Source organism: Chelonoidis abingdonii, chromosome 1, assembly GCF_003597395.2.
Source record: "Chelonoidis abingdonii isolate Lonesome George chromosome 1, CheloAbing_2.0, whole genome shotgun sequence".
NCBI classification, from domain to species: domain Eukaryota; kingdom Metazoa; phylum Chordata; order Testudines; family Testudinidae; genus Chelonoidis; species Chelonoidis abingdonii.
Genome location: NC_133769.1, coordinates 340,546,124 through 340,562,922, shown reverse-complemented (window position 1 = coordinate 340,562,922; position 16,799 = coordinate 340,546,124). Strand labels below are relative to the sequence as shown.

General features: G+C 40.2%; 1 protein-coding gene across 1 annotated transcript in view; it reads left to right on the top strand.

Annotated features, from left to right (window-relative positions):
- The window catches only part of DYNC2H1 (dynein cytoplasmic 2 heavy chain 1), a 423,384-nt gene that overhangs the window by 188,151 nt on the left and 218,434 nt on the right, over nucleotides 1-16,799 (top strand). The window contains 3 exon segments of the mRNA XM_075066411.1: nucleotides 3,396-3,485; nucleotides 10,772-10,837; nucleotides 12,998-13,048. Coding sequence (XP_074922512.1) covers nucleotides 3,396-3,485; nucleotides 10,772-10,837; nucleotides 12,998-13,048 — 207 coding nt within the window.

Here is a 16,799-nt window from a genome sequence, read left to right as displayed (position 1 = left end):
TTCAACTACAGGCTGAGCAAGTGCATAATTGTGGTAGAATGTGCATTTTGCCGTTTAAAGGCGCGCTGGCACACATTACTCACTCACTCAGACCTCAGCCAAGGAGACATTTATGGCGCGGTGGGAGCCTGAGGTAAATCACCTGGCCGCTGATTACGCACAGCCAGACACCAGGGTGATTAAAAGAGCACACCTGGAAGCGGTGCGCATTAGAGAAGCTTTGAAAACCAGTTTAATCACTGGTCAGGGTACAGTGTGACTGTTCTGTTTTGTTTCTCCTTGATGAACCCACTCCCCTTGATTGACGCATTCTCTGTAAGCCACCCATCCACTCCCTTCGATCACAGCTTGCTTTCTAAGGAAATAAAGTCATTCTCATTTAAAAATCATGTATTCTTTATTACTTAATTATAAAAAGAGGGAGAGAACTGACAAGGTAGCCCAAGTGGGGTTTGCGAGGACAATAGTAGCGAAGTAAAAGGCACAAAAAAAAAATTCTAATAATGAGAGCCTTTTGGTGGCTGTCCACTGGGGTGGAGTGGGGGGTGCACATAGCCTACGCCCACGAGTTCTTACTCGTCTGGTGGTGAGGAGGCTAAGGAACATGGTGAGGGGGAGGGGTTATACAGGGGCTGCAGCGGCACTCTGTGATCCTGCTGCCATTCCTGAAGCTCCACCATACGCCGGAGCATGTCAGTTGATCACGCACCGCACGAGTTGCTCCCGCCACCACTGATCTTCCTGCCACCCCCTCTCATCTTGAGCATCTCTCCTCTCATCTCGAGTGTCTCTCTGTCCTCACATTGGTCCCTCCTGTCCTCCCGGTCACTGGCATATCGTACTAACCAGTCCTTCTACTCATTCAGATGAGCTTTTTCATTGCGGGTCACTTCCATGATTTCCGAAAACATTTCTTCTCGCGTCTTTTTTTCCGCTGCTTATCTGAGATAGCCTTCGAGGAGAGTAGGAGGCTTGAAAAATTTGCAGCTGCACGAGGAGGGAAAAAAGGGAGAGAAGTATTTAAAAAGATACATTTAGAAAAACAATGATCAATTATCTCACGGTGAACAACACTATATCACCTTACATAGCACATGTGATTTCACTACAGTCGCATTTGCATCTAATTTGAGTGCCTGCGCTTTGGTGTTACAGATCACAGAAACAGCAGAATTCGGCTGTTGCGGCCATGGTAGCCATTGTCTTCGTCTTCTGCAGACTTCATCTATTCAGCGCCCTCCTTCCTAAATAGCAAGCAAACCCGTTGAGTGCTGCTCTTTCCTGTTAACGTGCAGCAGCAGAAACCACCCTCGTGCTGGTATGATGGAAGATCACTGCTAAACACTCCCTTTCCCCCCCCAACTGTGTGGCTGATATCATGAAGATCATGCTAACACCCCCTCTTTTTCCCACCCCAACCACGTGGCTGGTAGCAGGAAAGATCCTCCTAGCAACGTGGAAAAGCTGAGCGCCAGTCACCTCTCCCCCCCCGCTTGGCTACCTGCAGGGAAAGATTTCTTTAACCAGCAGGCTAACAGCCCAGTAGGAATGGCCATCTCTGTCCCTTACTTAAATTCCTGAATTTCAACAAGTTACCGTGAACGATATCACTTCCTGAGGGTAACACAGCGAGAAAAAAACGGATGTTGCTTGAATGCCAGCAATCACTGGACCATATGCAGCTAGGCTTTGTCATGCAGTGATGCATATTACTTGCTACATGCATGGCGTGGTCAGCATCCTACCATGGAGGACGGAGTAAAGCAGCTGCCCAGAAACCTTCTGAAGGCTTGTAGTATTCCAGGAGAGCCTCATGGAGATGTCCCTGGATGATTTCGCTCCATCCCCAGACATGTTAACAGACTTTCCAGTAACTGTACTGGCTGCGAATGCATCCCAAGTCCTCAGGGCAAATCAATCATTAAAAAACACTTGCTTTAAACCATGTCTTATATTTACAATACACTCACCAGAGGTCCTTCCATGGCTTCATTGTCTGGGATAGTTGCTTGGGAGGGCTGGGAGGTAATTCGTTAGAGTGAGAAAAGCTCCTGGCTGTTGGAGAAGAACGGAGTGCTATGTGCTCTCTACAAGCCCGTCCTCTCTTCCTCCTCATTTTCCGCGTCCGCAGAATCCTCAGCATGGCTGCGATTACCACCCACCTCGAATCCATGGACGGGTGGGTATGGTGGCTGACACCTAGAATTGCATGCAGACAGCATAGAATGCATGTTTTCGCCCTGCCCCGGACTTTCGTTGCTTCTTGGTTTCTGGTATGCTGTCTGAGCTCCTTAACTTCACACGACTGTACTGAGTCCCTGGTGTGGCCTCTGTCCATCATGGCTTGGAAATTTTTTCAAATATTTTTTCATTTCGTCTTTTGGACGGAGTTCTGTTAGCACTGAACCCTCTCCCCATACCAGTGATCAGATCCAGTACTCCATGGCGGTCCATGCTGGAGCTCTTTTTTGATTCTCAGGAACTGCATTGTTACCTGTGGTGATGAGCTGCGTGCAGTGGTCCCTGCTGTAAACTCTCCCGCTGGCCAACAGGAAATGATATTCAAAGTTCGCGGGCTTTTCCTGTCTACCTGGCAGTCATCCGAGTTCAAATGGCTTTCCAGAGAGGTCACAAGGGTGCACTTAGATGGGCTCCCGGAGGCAATACCGTGCGAATTCGGCCATACTAACCCATCCACATGGCAATATCGAATTTCAAGTGCTACTAGCCTCATCGGAGAGGAGTACAGAAATCGGTAAGAGCCCTTTATATCGATATAAAGGGCTTCGTTGTGTGGACAGATGCAGCGTAAAATCGGTTTAACGCTGCTAAATGTGGTAGTGTAGACCAGGCCTCAGATGTGGTTCCTTCAAGGCTGGTTTAAAACATGGGTGGGGCAGTATGGAGAAACTTGTGCTATTGCTTCCTGCAATGTGCCTAGTCTGTGGTTTAGAGAAACAGTCTCCTGAGTTGCCAGTTTAGTCTATTTTTCTTGGTGTAGTATCTGAGTAGAGCAATGGGAAGTATAATAGTTTATGTGGAAATGGTTTCAGGTTCAGATCCGCTGGAATTTGTCACCAATGTTTTGAATATTCAGCCTATTTTCCATGACTAAAGCCAGAACGTTCATATCTGAGTATTTAAATTTAGATGTCTAAATCTGTGTTTTGGGACATTAAATACAGTCATTGGGGGCTGCAAGTGAGATCAGTAGGAAATCCGAGTGCTCAGCAACTCTGAAAATTAGGCCACTTATTTAGGTGTATGACTTTAAACACATGGGCTGGATCCTCAGCCCTAAGTGCCCATTGTGCACTCTAGGCATTTGCACATACATACATAAATGCGTGTTTTTGTGCAGCTGAACTTTTCATGTTCAAACTAATTTTTTTCAGGATTCAGAAAATACTGAAGAAAGAATTACGTCTCTTATCAGCTCATTAAAACACATGGTGTATGAATATGTCTGTCGCTGCTTGTTTAAGGTAAGATGCATTTTCTTTGATCTTTTCTGTACTAAATGTGAAACTATATTCTCACAGCAACCATAACTTGGCCCGCTTCACATATGCAGTATTTTGGTTCACTGTATATACTATAATACTAAATTCTGAGTATGTATGAGTAATGGGTACATTAGCTTTTGTGAGCTGGCTTTGTATCATGTAATTGTTCTTCAGCAGGGTAATACACCAAAACAGAGCAGCATTGTGGCCGCTTTAGGAGAAAAAATGACCTCTGTGCCCCATCAGCAACCTAGTATATGTACTGTCTCTCTTTTAACCTTATGCAGAGATCATGGGGTTCTTTCAGTGCTGAGGCTGCTCTAGCCTCTGCAGAACTGCAGCAGAGGATACAAGTTGGTCCTCATCAAACATATTGTTCTTGTTTAAGAAGTGGCAGAAATGGCTTTGGCTCTCCATCCTTCTTGAATCTTTTTTGTTTTATGTGTGTGTGCTTGTACAGTGCCCTGCACAATAGGTCCCTGATCCCTAATTGGAACCTTTTCACTCTTCAGCACTACCACAGTAATATCAACAAAAACAATAATACATACACAATTAAAAAAAACACACACATAAAATTCACTGGCTTGAATTTTATTCTTAACAGTACTTCACAGTGTGGTTTAGAATCAACAATTTAATATTAATAGTTATAAATATTTAGGTTTTTTTAAAAGCACCCTGATGATTAGATTCAGCAATAAAATGTAGAAATACATTTGGAAATGTAGATGCAACCTAAGGTTCTTCTACTGCACACAGAAAAGATAAAGTGGTTGTGTTACTTGAGCATCCTTATACACTTTTTTGTATATGTGCAGTGTTGTTTTTTTTAATTTAGCTTGAATAGTATTTTTCCTCTGTTGTTGTAGATCATTAAACAAATATTTGCTTAGTACCCAAGGCATGTTTACAATTAGACTGTAACACTTATTTTATAAAATTAATACTATTGTGTAAATGGGATTATACATGTGTATATATACCCAATAAGGTGTGAATAGGGAATTAGAAAGCACTTTAGTCTTCAAGTGTTGAGCTGCATTTTTCAAGATTTAGCATATGGACCTTTGTTAGACTGAAGCCAGCTCTTTATTTTAATGAAAGGTCTTCTGGGTTATCATCAATCAACATAGTATTAAACCACAAGCCAGAGAGTGCTTCACTGTTAATTTTTGCTGTTGTGTCAATTGACAGCAATATGACACCACTGGACTGTTTAAGAATAGAGAGAAAGTAGGATTTTATATGTTAATATGCTAGACACAGTGGACTGAAAAGGAAATGAAGAGACACTGAAAAATCATTGACCTCTTTTGTAACAGTAGACTTCTTAATAAAATTGTTTTTTTTTTTTTTTGATGGACTAACCAATCTGACAATTTGAACATGGTGAAGTGTTTTAACCTAACTGATGGATTGGTGTATTGATTATTGATTAATCTCTTAAACTACAGTATCCGATAAGGGTTCAGTCTCCTGAGACGCTACAGCATCAGAAAGATTATTACCAGTATTATTAGAATGAGAGACTTGAGGATCACACAGGAAACAGTTGCAATTTATCAACAGTCCATTGATTAACAAATCCACTAAACAGATGAACAGTCCCACAAGCCCTGAAATACAACAGCAGATAGAGCAATAGTACAAAATGTTCAGCCCTCACTCAGATCTCCTGCTCGGGAACTCCAAAGTGTCAGTCATTATCTTTCTCATCATCATCACCAATGGTTGTCATGCTGGTGTCTCCCAAGGCATGCAATCTGGAATACACTTTTATAATTTGTTATGCTGATGCCCATTGAGGTTCATACATATTTATGAAAATTTCAATCCCTTTTCCTTATCTATACTTCCACACGCCACTAATTTTGGGGTGCCATGTTTTTCAAAGGTTAACTTGTTAGTTCCTCTTATACTCGATAACATTTATGTCACTCAGTCACAATAACAACTCGTGGTAAATACACTGCTGACTCTCTATGTCTGCAAGAATCCCAAATGTATTTTAAATGGAATTAAATGGTATATTACAGTATATATTTCCTAAATATCAGCATTAACATATCTATTGTAACTGTTTCATCTTGTGACATAGACTCATTCATTGGTTAGCTACTCGTGACAGCACATCTTGAGGCCTGAGGCCTTGTTTGCCTCAGATAAATATCTTACAGGCCTGTGGCCTGTAGGCCCTGTCCTACAGCATTAATTGATCTTCATATTTTTCCTCTATATCCCAAATATACCTGATATACCTTATTTTGGCTATGATGTTTTTCTGTATTATGATTTAAATACCCACATATTTTGTTTATAAATACCTAATGCTCCAGAGCAGGCTTGCCTAATAATCTGTATAAGAAAGCCAATGTCTTTCTATAAATCACATATAATATTAGTTAACACAACTAATCTGAAGTAAAATTAAATTATCCTGTTTATTAGAATCGTAGATGTTGAAGATGAAAATGACCCATCTTCTTTCCTATAGTACACTTAGATTGTTTTTCCTCTGGTACATTTTTTAGTATTTGATCCAAACTTTGTTGAAATGTCCCAAGCAGTGCATCTTTTATCAGTTCTCTTGGAAAACTATTCTAAACAGTAATAGATCTCATTGTTAGGCAGTTTTTCCTGTTATTTAGCCTACATTTTCAAAGTCTTAATTTTATCTGGTTATCTAATTGCTCTTCTGTTCACTACCTTCAATATGTCAATATATTTCTGAGATTTACAGAATTGAATGCCATACTCCAAAACTGTATAGGGACAGGAATATTACCTATTTCCTTAGCAACATATTGCTACATAATTATATTCATCTTTTGTTGTCTTATTGAATCACAACTCTTATGTAATTTGCTGCCTAGTATCATCCCCAGGGGTTTCTGTCCATATTTAAGTTATCTAGTTTCCTTTTATTTTTCTGCCCTCCTTTTTTTCCCCTTCCCAAGAGTAAAATACCTGTTGTTGGTGACTGGGTCAAAAGACTCCACAGATGTTTGTCCTCTGCTCTTGCTGTTTTTCCTATATGCCACAGTTAACTTTCTTGTTTCTTCCATGATATCACAGGTATTGTTTCAGTTGGGATGCTTTTGACTCTTTGTCCCATATATGACTGCTTTCTTGTGTTCACTTAGTAAGTTCACCTGCTGCTCAGAGTCCATGTACTAATTTCCAGTCAGAAAGGACATCAATTTACATTTGATTTGAATGTAACTCTCCTAGTCTTCATTTCTGAAAAAGTTTTATGCAACTTCCACCTCAGGTGATCTTGATTCATTTGAAATTAGTTTGATATCCAGTTAAGTTATTTTTTGAATTGAGTCTCATTGTTGGCTCTTGTCAGTGTCAACAGTTTAAACTCTTTTTCTTAGAGCTTTCTTGGGAGGTCCATCAAAACTCTCCTGTTTCTCTTATTTATTTCCACCAAGTCATAGGCCTTTATGTCTGCCCTCACATCCCATCTTCAGCACTAGCTCACTGCCTCAGCTGTTTGCCAAGCCACCAAGCTTTCAAATAAAGAATCAGAGGCACACATAGAAACTAGTAATTGTTATTGGTGTTCTTATCCCAGTTGAATGTGGAACACTGTTGTTACTTACTTTTGTCTCTATCTCATTTAGCAATAGACTTTTGCAGTTGTTAAGGAGAAGCTCAGCAAATCATTAATCAAACTTTTTTTCTCATGTGCACTTCTCAACCACTTTCCAGCCTGAAAACATACATTCTATAAAATACAATTGGAAAGGATAGAATATTTGTAAAATAGCACAGCAAATGACATTCAGTTTTACTTTACCCTGGAATAATTAAAAACTATGCCACAATTTTGTTTTTATGTTGTTAATCATCCCACACTTACGAGTATGTACATAGTTTATCTTCTTTTTGAAAATTTTTCACCTTGAGTTCAGCAAAATGGTACTCTGTAGAAGATAAATGGTTGTTTAGGAACATAACCTCAAGATATCAGAATGAATCATTATCATTTACTTTTGTTGTGAGATCACTGATGTTACCACATCTGACCCTTTGGTTTGCTAGGGTTTATGGATGAATTTAAAATGCTATATGTTAGCATTAAATGTGAATTTACTGGAAAAACTGGGATTTATATGGTGGCTTGGTGTAGAAATGAACTAGTTCATGAGTCGGTTTCCAGCTGAACTATGGCATTGCCTGATGTTTTAATGTCTAAACTGTTCTATATGAAATGATATCTAAGTAAAGGATGTTTTCAATAAAAATAAAAGCAGTTGCATACTGGTAAATTAAATGGGTCAGACATTCTTTGCATTATTTAATTTTGACTTTTAAAAAATGAACACATACTACATATACATTATTAAAAAGAGGCACACTCAGATAGTATGGACCTGAGACACACTGGAATGCAGGTGTACATTCTTTGATCTGAACCACAAGAAGCCTGTTTTCATCCCCTCATAGGAAATGATCCTTATGGGCCCCTGACAGACACCAAAAACAGAGAAAGGATTTATTGTAAGAGAAGAGATTACAGAAACTGGACCAGCTGGTGACACCTGTATTTTGGACCTTGTCACCCTAATGAGATTTGTCCCCTCTCTTTTGGGTACAATGGTTTGATGCAATGGCCAGGTGCTCTGGGCACAGATTTACTACAGACCACTCCAGTGGTTCATACTCTGAGAGTCAACCTGGAACAAAGATGTGAATTTATCCTTGTGTTGGCAGCAAAAGACAGGAAGGACAGTAACATGAAAGACTTCACATCATAAGCAACACAAGCCTTAGATTTCTTACAGGCAGGATTGATGAGTGATTATCCTGCTGTTATTCTTCGAATATGTGTTCCCACGGATGCTCCACTAGAGGATTTGTGCGTGCCTGTGCACTCTCAACCGAAGACTGCAAAGTAGTATTTGGGGGCCTGTGCCTGTGCAGAATGGTGCCTCATGCTCTGAAAGAGAGTATGTAGAGAGGCACCACTCTGTTCCTTCTCATCCACCTGCAACTTGAGATGGATAGTTCTACTACCTGCTGTTTTCAGCTTTTTGCTTTAACTTGTCAATGACTGTTTTATTTATATGGTTTAATTGTTTCTCTTTTTGCATTATTTATTTTCATAATACCTTTATTTCACTTTATTTTTTGTGGGTCAAAGAAAGGGGGCAGCTCCTCTTTTTCTTTTGTGTTGGAGCATAATTGTTATGCTTAAAACCCAAGGGTTTAAGATGTGTGAGACTTGCTGCAGGTCCTTTTCCCCAGTCAAATGAAAGGTCTTTCTGGGTTTTTAGGGCAGACCCAAGAACAACAGAAAGGTTAGACTTAAGCTCATACTAATGAGTATGACCTTTATAGCACAGACACTCTTGGTCACTGTTGCTACTTTTTCTGCAACCCCAGACAATAAAACTTCAAAAGAGAGGAAACATGCCTCCTGCAGCAGGGAAATGAAGAAGAGAGGCAGATCATCATCTAAGACCCACTCTTAGGAGACCTCTCAGCTCTGTAAAAATAAAGTAGAGTCTCCTACTGAGTCTGGTACCATAACATCACTACCAAGGAAGCAGTTCTGCTCGGAGGTGCCACACAAGAGCAGCTACCACAGTGGCACCTTCTGATCCCTTATGGCACCGTGAGACACTGACAGGGCTGTCATTCATGCCCCAGTACTGGTATCTTGCAGTGCCTCTGAAAGGGGACATGCCCCTTCAGTCATCTCAGTACCACAATAGCTTCCATCTCACCACCCTAACTCTAAGTTCGGGTGAAAGATATCAGAGCCCTCCAGCTTTTTCCAGGTTCCTTTCTTCAGAGAATCTCATTATTTCTGATGAACCTGAATCTCCATTTATGGGAGGATCTACCAGCTCCACCTCCACAATACAGCTACCAAAGCAGCATGTTGGGACTGGTTTAAAATTCCAGCTTTGGTACTGATTAGAACATCAGAGGATGTTCTGATTCAGGGGAAGACTCCTCTGACTCAGGGATCGGTACAGGGATCCATCCTGGTATCATTCTAGCTTATCCCTCGTATCCCCTTTCATAAAGTTGCTCCTGGGGAACCTACCAGACATCATAGATCCAGAGATTATGATTATCATTGGAGTCCCTTCCCTTATACGCTTCCTAAGTGAGTTTACAGGGATCCATGGACCCACTTTGGCAACCAACTCCATCGGATGCCTAAGAGAAAGCACTGGTAACCACCAGTACTGTACCAATGATCGGCTCCTACAGACTGTCCTATAATAAAGTGCACATTGGCACCACACACCTCGGTACACACACTTCTCGGGTACTGGAAGATATACAAGAGGAACAGGAGTCTCAGAGGAGATCTCTCCTCTATCTGGAAAGTCCTGTTCATTTCCAGACAAGGTTGTAATGCCACCCCCGCCCTTCTAGGTAGATGAAAAGTCTAGCATTCCCCCTTCAAGTCCCACTTGAGGAGGTGCAAGAGTTCAAACATTCCCTGATTGATATCATGAACAACAGTCCCCAAGGAAAGGTTGCCCTGCCTATCAATGAGGCACTCTTTATCTCCCAGACATGTCCTGAGACAAACATCTGCCACAATTCCATCAACCTGTAAGTGTGTAAATCAGAAATACTACATTCCACACAAAGGAATAGGGTAATTCTTCTCCCACTCAAATCTCAACTCTCTTGTGATGGAGGCTATGAATAAGAGGAACCATCAAATTCAATCTAGGCCATCTCCATCAGATAAGGAATCTAAACAGCTGTACTTGATGGGAAGGAAGAGCTATTCATCAGCCACTTTCCAATTCCACATTACCAACTTGATGTCAAAATATGATTTCAATACAAACACTTGTTTTTGAAAATCTTGACTTAGATATCTGCACCCTTTATCCCATTGAGTTACTGCTGGAAATTTTACCTCCTGCATCAGCAGAGCACATTATTTCAAACATTTCAAATTTTTATTGTTTCTAAAATAATTCGTGTTTTTTGGTTAAAATGCCGTCCCTCTCTTCCTGCAAAATTTGGGGGGTATTCAGATCTGGAGTTGTGGTTTGAGTCCATCTCTAGTTGCACCATATATCACCCCAAGATAGTTACCTGAGTGAAGCTCCATGTTACCAGTTACTTGAAACTAAAAATATTGCTGCTGTACTGATCAGGATAGGTGCTTAATGACTATGGTTCTGTTAGCTAGCTTTACTCAGAAGTAAAATTAGAAAAGCGTGGCAGTGATGTCTAACAAATGTATTTATCCATTTATCTTGCTCTTATTTCAGGCTGATCAACTAATGTTTGCTTTGCATTTTGTAAGAGGAATGCACCCTGAACTTTTCCAAGATAATGTAAGTACTGTAAAAAAGCAAAGATTGGAAATATAGGCCATCGCTGGAGAGATTGTGGAAAAGTACATTTTAAACAGGGGTTTTAAGGAGAAGGCAGCTGCTTGGCTTCCAGGATCAAGATGGACATGTGGGAATGTAGAGAGAATGGAAGAAAGTTCAGTGTGTTTGTTAGAGAAGGCTCTGACGGGAAAGTGATCAGAATTAGCATGCAGATCCCAACTAGGAGAGTGGTAGTAAACAACAGACAAGACGTAGGGTGATGATGAGGATGAGAAGTTTGAATGTGATATGTAAATATATGTTGAAAAGGTTAAGGGATTGAAAGAAGTGAGATGGCCTCTGCAGCAGGAGAGAAAGATGAATTTTTGTCAGACGTATTCACCCACGAAAGCTTATGCTCCAATACATCTGTCTATAAGGTGCCACAGGACTCTTTTTTGCTTTTTACAGATCCAGACTTACACGGCTACTCCTCTGATACTTGATTAGTTGAGTACTTATTTATGAGACAAATTTATTGATGGAAATCAAAGTGGAAGAGATGTTTTGTGTTTAGCTCTGAAAGTTGCATGTCTTTTGCTAGTGAATTCTATAGTGTAGGTCTTGCTACTGTCTCTGTCTCTTGTGCTCATGAGTCTTCCCTTACCGGTCAACAATTTTGTGGTTCAAGAGGAACACACCTACTATGGGAGTGGGGCATGGTTGTAAAGGAAGAAATGGTCCCTCTTAGTCTTTGTATACTGATGCTTGCTGCATCTGGTTTATATGCATTTCGGTATTATTACTTTATCATGTTTACATAAATTTTACATATTTTTCAGTTTTTGGAGCAGGAGTCCTTTATTCATTTTTTGTGCAGTAGCAGTATATTTATAATGTATATGCCTTTTTATGTTTGAATGGTTAATAAATAATTTGCTTCTAATTTGCTAAGTCACTGGCTGTAAAGAATCTTGGGAGAGATGGAATGGCATCAATATTTAACTGGATGGATGGATCCATAGAACGCTCTGCTGTGTAGTTGATGCTGTTGACTTTTGATTGTGTAATGTCACAGACAAAAGTCAAGTGGATGTGTGGATTGACAAGTGAGAAAAATGCTATTTTCCTTAAATAAGAAAAACCTCTATTATCGTTTTTATATATATTTTAAATTATAATAAATTAACCCCTGGCCATAGAATCATAGATATTAATGATGTAATATACGTACACTATTAAGTTATTTGGTCTACCCCTTTTCTCCTTTACCTGAAGTATTGTGCCCAGCAAAAAAAAAAAAATTAAAAAATTATCCAGCCAAGGCTACAGTAACCCACAGTACTCATTTTGGATGACTGCACTGCTGTCTAATAGATCTCATCGTCAAGAAGTTTTATTTGCTTTTTGCTTTCTTAATTTAGTCAGAGTTTTCTGTTATATCACAGTGTATGACAGTAAATAATCCCTCTTTTTTTGGTGATTATACCTTTCACATATGGCAAAATGGTAATAGGAAGCAGATCAGATCAGGGTGTATCTAGTCTAGTACTAGCTGCTTCAGAGGAAAATGCAAGAATCCAAAAGCAGGTAGTTGTGGCAAGATTTTCAAAGGTAATAATGTTCCTAAAGTTGTAGACAGGTACCTAGTGGGATTTACAAAATTCCTTAACAGGTTAGGTGCATAACTCCCATTGATTTAAACACATCTTTAGGCACCTAAATACCTTTGAAAATAGGTTCCTTATTGGAGAAACTACTCACAGGAAAGCTTTCAGTTGGCTTATGTACTGAAACATGATAACTCTTAGGAGGCTTTTTTGTTATAGATGTTGTTTTTGTTTTTTAGTCCATGCTGTTATAATTCTTGATGATCATATTATTCATAGAAATCTCTAATGCCTGTTTGAATCCTACTAAGTTCTTGGCTTTAATGTATATCATGTTCCCTATATCTATACTTTGCTTAGTCAAGTTACGTTCGTTTAGCTTCTTTTATCTTTTCTCATAAATCCATGCCTTTAACCCCTTATTTGAGATTTATGTCAGCAGGAGCTGGGTGACTCCTTAGACCCCTGTATTCCTATTCTCAGATCACCCTATACTTTATCTGTAACAATTATATTGTGTGCTTTAAGATATCCCTATGCCTTGTCTAAGTTTTTTTTTTTTCCTTCATAGGAATGGGATACTTTTACAGGTGTGATCATTGGAGACATGTTAAGAAAATCGGTAAGATTTATTTATTTATTTATTCTGAAATAAGGAATGCATTGCTAGAATCTTAAAAGATTATTCTCAAATGTATTGTATGTTTGTTATTTACTGCACTTATATGTATAGTATGAACAGATTTGCTCTTTTATAGCAATAGAAATATTTAAAAATATGTGAACATAGTAAGTAATTTTTTTACTTTTGATAAAGTTGTATCATTTTTCCTTGTGTGACTGCAGTACTGTCCCCAAATGTAAATTTAACTATATTTAAATACGGTAAATCCACCCTCTCTAAAATAGGGAATTCTAGATTCTGACCTCGCCCTAGCATAAAATATTTTGGATGCACCTCTCTTCTTAAAAGCGTCAGAGACAATCAGACATGTCCACATTGCTCTGAGACTTTGACAATCCTTCCTCCCAACCTTAGATTTTCTGTCTCTAGAGGAAACTGAGCACTCTCACCTTATCCATTACTGCTCTTGGTTTGGGAGTCACCTTTTAGAGCAGAATGAGCTGTAGAGGAAGACATTTTTTGTGTGGAGAAGAGGAATTATGCTCTTGGTTTTATACCCCTCCCTCCCAGCATATTGGAGCCAGCCAAAAGGAATAGATTAAGGGCCAAGTGGTACTACATCTCTGAGGAAGATACCCTCTTGGGAGCCACAGAAGGGAAACTCTGCCATTATTGCTCACAGTCTGCAGAACAGCCTTCCAAGGGCAGCAGTGGAGAAAAAAAACAAAACTAACTGGCTTCAAGATTGAGCTTGATAAGTTCATGGAGGAGATGGTATGAAGAGACTGCCTACTAAGGCATATAGCTGATCTATGACTACTGGCAGCAAATATCTTCAATGGCCGGTGATGAGACTCAGGCGGGTGCTCTGAGTTACTACAGAGAATTCTTTCACAGGTGTCTTACTTCTGGCTCTTGTACCTCCTCAGGATCTTACTGATCACCATATTTCATGTTGGGAAGGAATTTTCCCCAGGTCACATTAATAAGAGACCTTAGGGGGTAGGGAGTGGGGGCGTTCACCATTCTCTGCAGCATGGGGCACAGGATCATTTGCAGGTTTAAACTAGTGTGTAGGGCAGATTCTCTGTAACTTGAAGTCTTTAAATCATGTTTTGAGGATTTCAGTAACTCAGCCAGGGATTGTGGGTCTATTACAGCACTAGGTGGGCAAGGTTCTGTATCCTGCAATGTGCAGGATGTTAGACTAGATGATCATGATTGTCCTTTCTGTCCTTAAAGTCTATGAGTCTAACCTTGCTCTGTGAGGGAGAGGGATTTGGATGGTGAATAGATTTTTGAGACCTCTGTGTCATCCTCACATCAGTTGAGATTGCTCCAAAGACACCTCTGCAAGGACTGATGAGTCCACTTCAGTCCTTGGATTCAGCAAACTGGGCTTACTCACCCATCAAGGACTCCTTAAGGATAAGTCCAACCCTCCAGACCATTTGGTCCAATCCACCTCTAAAGGAACAATGTCTAAGGTCTTTCCCAGGTTTTTATGTGAATAATTGATTGACTTGTCAAGGAATTTAGTGTCTTTTTGGACTCTCCATCTTCCTGAGGATTTCTCAGAGAAGTTCCTTGGCCTTTTCTCTGATTACCTACTGGATGATGAAGATGAGGCTCAAGATCCTACCCTATGCAGGCTGTAGGGCAAAACAGAGCATCAGCTGATAAGAGACCAGTCCTTCAATGGAGCAATCACTTCCGAAGGACAGCCAAAAAAAAAAAAAAAACCCAAAAGGAAAAAAGGTTCCAAAGTACTCCAGATCTTCACTTCTTTCCACAAACTCTAGCTCCTCCCCCAAAACTCAGGTGAACTGCCAGGTGTAATATAAAGGCAGAAGCTCTTTTGTTGTTACTCACAATGATGGACCAAGAGAAGGGATTTTTCTTTTTGCAGGGGTAAGACCTGGCATAGCATAGGGAAGCCTAGATCAGGGAATGCTTTCAATCTCTCCTTCCAATCCAAGCTATCAGTATTACTGCCGAGGGCCTGCCTCAGTCCAGAAATAGGCCTAAGGAGTAGAATTTCCCAATTTTCCGACATAGTGGGACTTGACTTCATACAAGTGGTACAGATATTCTCTGGAGTTTCAGGCTCCTCCACATCCCTTTTTTATTCTCTCTTCAGCCTCAGGAGATGATGAGAAGAAAAAAATTGTCCTGCAGAAGTTCTCCCATTTCCTGGAGATTTAGATCTTGTCCCTCAACCAAAAGTGCTCAAAGCTTTGTTCAATTATCTTCTGGAGAAGTCGTCATCATCCTAAACCTTAAGAGGCTGGTCAGGTTGATGAAGAAGACAAAACTGAGGATAGCGACTGCAGCTTCTATTGTTGTTGCTATGTCTCAAGAAGATCTTTTAATGTAGGTGGAACAGGCGGAGACATATGGACAAAGTTCAGTCAACAGTAGTTTATTTGTTTTTATTTATGAAAATCAACACCATCACTATGTGTTGTCCACAGGCTGTTTACAAAGCTCTTGAAAATAGTAATAAAGCAGCTGAGCAGTCCAGGGATTCATCTACACATGATATTAGATGGCACACTTATCAGAGCATTATCCCCAGGGACTTTTGTAGCCAGTGACCCACAGGACCCAATCCCATGATTTTTAATAAAATTAAATAAGAGGTTGTTGATTATCTCTCATAGAATCATAGAAATGTAGGGCTGGAAGGGATCTCAAAAGGTCATCTTGTCCAGCCCTTCTCCTACCATGCCCCCACTGAAGCAGGACCAAATGTACGTAGATCATTCCTGACCGGTATTTGGAGGTTTTTAAGAACAGGTTAGACAATGACAGGGATTCCACAACCTCCCTTGGAAGCCTATTCTAGTAATTAACTATTCTTATAGTTAGCAAGGTTTTCCTAATATCTAACCTAAATTTCCCTTGCTGCAGATTAAGCCCATTACTACTTGGCCTACCTTCAGTGTACATATAGAATCATAGAAGATTAGGGTTGGAAGAGACCTCTAGAGGTCATCTAGTCCAACACCCTGCTCAAAGCAGGACCAACCCCAACTAAATCATTCCAGCCAGGGCTTTGTTAAGCCAGGTCTTAAAAACCTCCAAGGATGGAGATTCCACCACCTCCCTAGGTAACCCATTCCAGTGCTTCACGAGCCTCCTAGTGAAACAGTTTTTCCTAATATGCAACTTAGAACTCCCCCAGTGTAACTTGAGACCATGCTCCTTGTTCTGTCATCTGCCACCACTGAGAACAGTCTAGCTCCATCCACTTTGGAACCCAACTTCAGGTAATTGAAGACTGCTATCAAATCCCCCCTCACTCTTTTCTTCTGCAAACTAAAAAAGCACAGTTCCTCAATCTGCTGGCAGTGTTCCTACTAATGCAATCCAACATGGAGAACAGTTAATCAACATTTTCTTGATAACGCCTCTTAACATATTTGGAGTCTGTTATCAGATCTCTACTCAGTCTTCTTTTCAGAAGACTAAACTTAGCAGTAGATCCCCGTTTATTCGGTCTAATTGGGAGCAGGGCCAGATCAGATAATCAAAATTCCAGGTAAACCAGAGAATGGGAAAATATGCTGCAGTGCCATCTAGTGGCCAGAGGAGAGTTCGCTCAATTTTGGCCCTGATTTTTTAGTAAATACAGAGAGACGGATAAGGGAGGGTTAGATAAACAGGGTTGTACTGTACCCATTTTTTTTAACCTTTCTTTTTAGATCAGATTTTCTAAACCTTTTATAATCTTTGTTCCTCTGTC